At 53.5% G+C, this 6,183-nt stretch overlaps 2 protein-coding genes across 2 annotated transcripts; one reads left to right on the forward strand and one right to left on the reverse strand.

Moving 5' to 3' along the window:
- Window positions 1–459: 459 nt before the first annotated feature.
- Window positions 460–2,388, reverse strand: PHACADRAFT_208511 (uncharacterized protein; the record flags this gene model as incomplete). Its single annotated transcript, XM_007395257.1, has 8 exons — window positions 1,930–2,388; window positions 1,807–1,881; window positions 1,702–1,756; window positions 1,475–1,652; window positions 1,128–1,424; window positions 999–1,084; window positions 655–941; window positions 460–597 (listed from the first exon to the last, which is right to left on the reverse strand). Exons 1-8 carry the CDS (start codon window positions 2,161–2,163, stop codon window positions 460–462), a joined length of 1,350 nt encoding a protein of 449 aa, XP_007395319.1. The 5' UTR covers window positions 2,164–2,388.
- Window positions 2,389–3,557: 1,169 nt separating this feature from the next.
- Window positions 3,558–5,931, forward strand: PHACADRAFT_142788 (uncharacterized protein; the record flags this gene model as incomplete). The annotated part of the gene is made up of 12 exons (XM_007395258.1): window positions 3,558–3,955; window positions 4,007–4,117; window positions 4,176–4,197; window positions 4,247–4,435; window positions 4,489–4,637; window positions 4,696–4,816; window positions 4,870–4,982; window positions 5,039–5,052; window positions 5,104–5,290; window positions 5,348–5,429; window positions 5,482–5,787; window positions 5,844–5,931. The coding sequence occupies exons 1-12, from the start codon at window positions 3,754–3,756 to the stop codon at window positions 5,929–5,931; spliced, it is 1,584 nt and encodes a 527-aa protein (XP_007395320.1). The 5' UTR covers window positions 3,558–3,753.
- Between the last annotated feature and the right edge of the window lie 252 nt (window positions 5,932–6,183).

The raw sequence follows: 6,183 nt of genomic DNA on the forward strand, positions 1-6,183 counted from the left end.
TTTGTCTGCGGATGAGTCTTTCTTTGCTGGTTAGTTGTTGTTTGACGGCGAAGCTGAACATGTTTACCGGCAATACTTACGTTTCTGAGCGCGAAATTTGGATTTGTGTGACAGCTAATTTTCGTGCAAACTAGCATTGGAAGCTAGCTGCAGCTGGGGCATTGGCCGAGAACACTCAGTCTGAATAAAAGGGAGCAATGTGGATTTCTTGTTCCGAGAGGGAAAAGCCGAGGTCTCGGAACGAAAGGGGAGGTAGTAGGATTATAAAGCGAGAGAAAAATTCGGTTCCCAGGCATAAGTGGAGAATACAAGTGAGTATCCAAAGGTGGAAACAAATAAACTAAGATGAATCACCAGGAAAAACAAAGGCACAGTAGCCGCAGAATCACACAATCGCACTTTGTGATGTTACAGGTATGCAGTATGCTGAGCAGTAGATAGCACAGCCTTGGGGGCAAATTAGAGAGGTGAGCAGACGAGCTGCTGTGGAAGGGGAGGCTCAAAGCGGCACACCCGCTCAAGCTTCCAGCCCGCGCCCTTGAAAAGCTCCACGAAGTTGCCGAGAGTGCGCTCTTGACAGTTCGCAATGGTCATCACCTGCGCAAGAGTGATGTGAGCAGCGGGTAAAGGAGGTGTACATGGACCTGTACGTACACCCACATCTACGCCATACATGAAGCCCGTCGCCGAGTCGGCGTATGGCAACAACGGTTCTGGGGCTTGGGGCTTTGCAGCGCCGGGGATGTCAGCCGTAGCGCCAGAGTCGCGGGACATGTAGTCTATGATGGCGTCCATCACGACGAGCTTGGTGGTTGGCTGTGCCGCGTCCCGGAGTCGCGACAGGATCTTGCTCGCGTACTTATCCGGCCAGTCGTGAAGGACGTACCGGAGAACAAATACGTCGGCGTCAGTGATGGGTTGTTCCGCAAAGAAATCATGACCTGTGGCACGAGTCTGGTTTTAGTAGTGGGATGCAACTCGGAGGCAAGACGGTGTACCTTGCAGCCGTACGATGTCATTCTCAACAAACCCGGGCATATTTGCCCTCCACAGCCGCTCCCCTTCCTGAACCGCAGCGTCTGTCCTGAACGACATATCGCAGATGCTTGTGGGCCTTTGCAAGAGACATGGTCAAGCTGCCGATTCCGCCGCCGACGTCGATCACCAGGTTGCCCGAGGGAAGTGACGCCCACTCGAAGCCTTGCGTCGCGACGATGCTGTCATCAGAGCTCGTACTCGCACGCATGCTGATGCTGAACTTGCGCATCTCCAGCGCATGCTGTGGACGCTCCATCCAGTCAAACAGGGTCAGTTTGGTGCGCATGGCGCGCTGCCACGGGGCCTCGTTCGACTCCTGCGAGTGCCCGGTCGCAGGGTCCAGGATGTGTTCCGCCAGCCAGGAATTGCCCCGCTGAGTCTCTGCTCTGCGGGTGCCTCAGGATATTGTGATAAAGATCTCGCCGGAAAGACTTACTGTATTGAAACGAAAGCGGCAATCCCATTGGTGTCGTCCCACCTATCAATAGGACTTCTCACCATCTCTTGGACAGGCTTGCCCGTGCACATGGACGAAGAGATGCGGTTGTTCCTAAAGACATCTGGTGCGACCTCCTCGAAGATGTGCCGAGACGCAAGGAGTCTTAGGATTCGGCCTATCGTTCAAATAAGATGCAGAATCTTGCACGGTTGACGAACACGAACCTAGTTTGCTTGCATCAACATTTCTGACTGCCGCAATCTTGTTAACATGCAGGCCCTATACCAATGTTAGCTTCAAGGTGCTGAAGAAATACGGAAGGTTGAAACCTTCGTGCCTGCCTCATGCAGAACATCGGGAACATATGCCGCCTCTGCAGCCGACATTGAGCCAGAAAGGTACGTCTACCGAACGTCAGTAATGTTGCATGCTGTGCGGACTTGCGCACGCACCAAGGTCGCGAGCTCCAGTAAATAGGTATGGGGATGCTTGAGCGTTGCGATGAGTTGCCATGCAGCAGCAATCATGGGTGCAGCGTCGGCTGCGAGGTCACTTTGTAACTTCTCGTCTTCCGGGCTGGGCGATGTCTTCGGCGTAGGATAGAGCATGCCGCGCTCAGCGGACTTGGACTGGATATCCTTGATGCCATTGGCGATGATCTGTCCAAGCGCATCGAGGGTAGACATGACTGGGGTGTATGAAGGGCAGTTTTCACTGGTGTTAGCATTGTCAAAGAGGTACCTTTTATATCAATGAGGAGTGCTTTCTCGATGTGTCTTCTGCAGCGTTAGGATGTGACTAAACACACTGACGTGCGCATCGCCCGTCCGAATCAATGTAAAGCTTGCTGCTAAGTTCTCTCACAGCTGAACAGAACCTTCTCCTAATGATGGTAGATTTATCTATATCAAGTCAGAATCAGATGGTAAGTACCAGACATTGAAGCAAATTACTAGGTTTTTTGAACGAAAGTTCACCCCACTAAAAATCACCTTTACGTCCGCACCCGAGGCAGTGTCGGGCAACTCGTCCGTGAGGGCGCGCTTGGCGGTTGACGAGTATCTTGTCCGTTGGATGGTAGCTCCCATAAGCGAGCCCAGCTACTTCACACAGGGCGTCATCGGTCAGCAGACCTTGCTGAGAGAAAGCTTCAGCGTACCAGAGATCCAAACACGCTACCAGAGGCACCCTAGTCCGCTAGCGACAGTGGAACCGCAGACCATTTACTGCCACGATGAGCTGAACTTCCAAGGAGCGCAGTCGCAGGCCAGTCACAGCTCCAGACATGCCGGCCCCGCTATCTACGCTGAAGCCAGATAACGAACGCGGTTTGGATTGACGTGTAGACACGCACAGTGCGAGAACGAAAGTCATCAGGCCTTCTTGAGTGTGTTCTGCAGCTCGACTAGTAATAACTCGTTGACGGGTATCTGATCCTCCGTTACTTACTGGGCCATCACCAAAACCGCCAGCTCTTGGAGAGCGTCTTGAGCGTCTTGGGTAACACGCCCAAGACACTAACTTGAAAGGCACCAAGACACTCGGTGTTAGCCAAGCTATGTCGTTTATCTTGGGAAGACGCCCGGTCTTGACCAAAACTCTTAAGACGGTCAGCTACCTTTGATCCGTGTCGGGATACCAGACCGATCCGGCGCTTCTCGGGCGCTTCAAGCGTCCGGCCGCGCCCCCCGAAGACGCTAGACAAGAGACACAACGCGACATGCTTACTTAACACGTACATGTGAGTGTGCTTTCGTGCGAGAAAGTAAGATAACGCACGCTAAATTCTCAAGCTCATTACATAACCTTCCGGATCCGAAGTCGTCGGGCGTGCGCTCTCTACCAGTGAACTTTCGTGTGCCTTGGTGCGTGATCATCGCGTATGCACGTACACAGGTGCACACGGAGGCTCACGCGCTCACGAAATAATCAGGGCCAGTGAGCATTCGCACGACATTTGCGCGTGTAGTACGCGCTCGTTCACTCTTGTTTGTGCCCCGGGCCCTTGTCACCAAATCGTCCTCTTTTTGACAGGTGCATATGCGTCAACATTGCCCGAGTCGCTCCACGTTGGGCTTCGACGGAAATGTAGCAAGCATGCGCACTCTGACGTTGTATCATCTCATCACTGCTCGCCTGGGCCTATCGAGCCGGCATCCGGTGATACCACGGATCGAAACTGTGCTCGCGTGTCACCGGACTCGAGCTGACGCCTATCACATCGTTATGTGCTGGGCCCAGTCCGTCTGCATAGGCTCGTTCCTATCTCAGCCCCCATGGAGAGCGTAGCAGCTGCGGCGTGCACCGCGCTTTCTGTTGGATGCCTCACCTACATTATTTACCGCACTTTTGTGAGTAGTACAGGTGCCCAAGGACTTGCAAAGCTTCCTGGACCTCGCGGCTGGCCGTTCATTGGCTACTTGCGTGCCATCGAGAAACCCGAATGTGTCACGTACAAGCGATGGAGCGACGACTACAGTAAGTTCCGCTATGCCTCGCCGCTTTTTCCAGGTGCTCATTGCCAGATAGAATCCGACATACTGGGCGTGAATATGCTGGGGACCACCGTCGTCATAGCGAACACACTCAGAGTCGCGAACGAACTCTTGGAGGCTCGGTCTGCCATCTATTCTGATAGGTGTATCACGTTGCGCTCCCGCCCGCAGACACATCGTTAACCGACTGAGGCCGAACACAGGTCTTACCATGCTGAGAGATCTGTACGCCACTCAGTCAGTTAGTCCAGGCATTTCACTGATACGTGCCTAGTGTTGGATTTGGCTGGAATATCGCGCTCGCGCGATATGATTCGTACTGGCGCGACGCTAGAAAGATAGCCTCTCAAGCGTTTCATCCGCAAGCTATCGTGCGCTATCGACCGGCAGAGGTCAAAGCGACACTCAAGTTTCTCCTCAACCTCATGGATGCACCGGAGGATTTCCGGAGTTACATCAAGTAGTGAGCAAAGCCTCCCTTTCCTGCATGACGGTCCGGATCTAAGCATCCTGAAGCTTTGCAGGGCAGCAAATCTTGCACATCACTTACGGTCTCGAAATTCAGGACAGGAACGACCCGTACATTGCAATGGCCGACCGTGCGGTGTTCATCGGTACTGCATGCGTGGCCCCAGGCTCATATCTGGTCGACCTTATTCCCATACGTGAAATATATCTACTCTGCCAGCTTTATCAGTATCCTAATAACTCTGAAATTTGCAGTCAAATATATTCCAGAATGGTTTCCCGGTGCTGGATTCAAGAGACAAGCGCGAGAATGGCGCAAAGATGTCAGCCTCGCATTTAATGCGGCGTTCGCTGCAATGAAGGTGTGCTGGCTCCTGTATCGCCTCTCTTAGCCACTATTAAACATTTGGTTGATCAGGCTCAAGATAGTATCCCTTCAGACTGCATGGTAAAGCCGCTCGTGGAGAAGATGCTCGATGGTCCCGGCGATCCTGTCTATGCGGAGTACGTTCTGAAAGGCACACTCTCATCGATGTATATAGGTAGGCTTGCACAAACCTGGCACTTGGCAGTACTTCTTTGAACACTCCCCATATAGCTGGAGCAGACACGGTCAGTTCTTTTTGTGGTCATGCATCCAAACTTGTGCTGACTAATGGGCAGACCGTATCTATCCTAGATACATTCTTCCTCGCCATGACGTTGCACCCTGATGTCCTGCAAGAGGCACAACGCTCCGTGGATCGCATCTGCGAGGGACGACTCCCCAATTTCTCAGACTACGACGCGCTGCCGTGGGTACATGCCATTGTGAAGGAATGTCTGCGCTGGCGACCGGTCTCCCCGATGGGTCTGTGCCCTCTCTTCCCAATTTAGACAGTCTGGTGATTGACGACTGATCAAATAGTCTTTGCACACATGCTAACCAAGGATGACATTTACGAAGGCTATCACATCCCGAAAGGCTCGCTCGTCCTCGCGAATGCTTGGTACGCTTCTTGCGTCTTTCTCAATTCTACCAGACTCACACGCAGAGTAAAGGGCAGTCCTACATGATCTAGAGGCATACTCCGATCCAGAGGCCTTCAACCCGCGACGTTTCCTCCGACCACGCCCGAGCATTGGCGGAACGGGCACGGAGAACGTGGAGCTCGACCCGACCGTGCGCGATCCGATGGTAGCGGCCTTCGGCTTCGGGCGGCGCATCTGTCCTGGGCGTCACATGGCGTACGAGTCCCTCTGGATCGCGGTCGCGAGCGTCGTTGCTGCATTCGACATCACCAAGGCCGTCGATGCACATGGTGCGGTCATTGAACCGAGTGGGGAGTACACGGATGGGTTCTTGACGTGCGTGTCTCTTTCAATGTCGGTGAGGGAAAGGCCACCGACGAGAAGATCTACAGGGCGCCGAAGCCGTTTAGGTGTTGTATTCGTCCACGGTCGGCTGCGCATGCGGCGTTGGTGCAAGCTGCGCCAGAGCAGGATGGTTGATGGTGCAGATAGCAGTGACCTACCGGTCTATCGCGACATAGGTTCAACCATTTTGGTACTTACACCTGCCACAATGGCTGCTCGCGACCAAGTTCAGGCTCGCTCGCCTTGGGGACATCCGGGATCCTGCGGCACAGACTAAGGCGGCATAGGAGGTGATCGACCGTTCGAGTGCGTCTCAATTATCTGCCTATGTATGCTATTCAGGAAAATCTGTCAAATGCGCTGCCCACACCTTTGTGAAGCATCGTT

Source organism: Phanerochaete carnosa (assembly GCF_000300595.1).
Source record: "Phanerochaete carnosa HHB-10118-sp unplaced genomic scaffold PHACAscaffold_5, whole genome shotgun sequence".
NCBI lineage: Eukaryota > Fungi > Basidiomycota > Agaricomycetes > Polyporales > Phanerochaetaceae > Phanerochaete > Phanerochaete carnosa.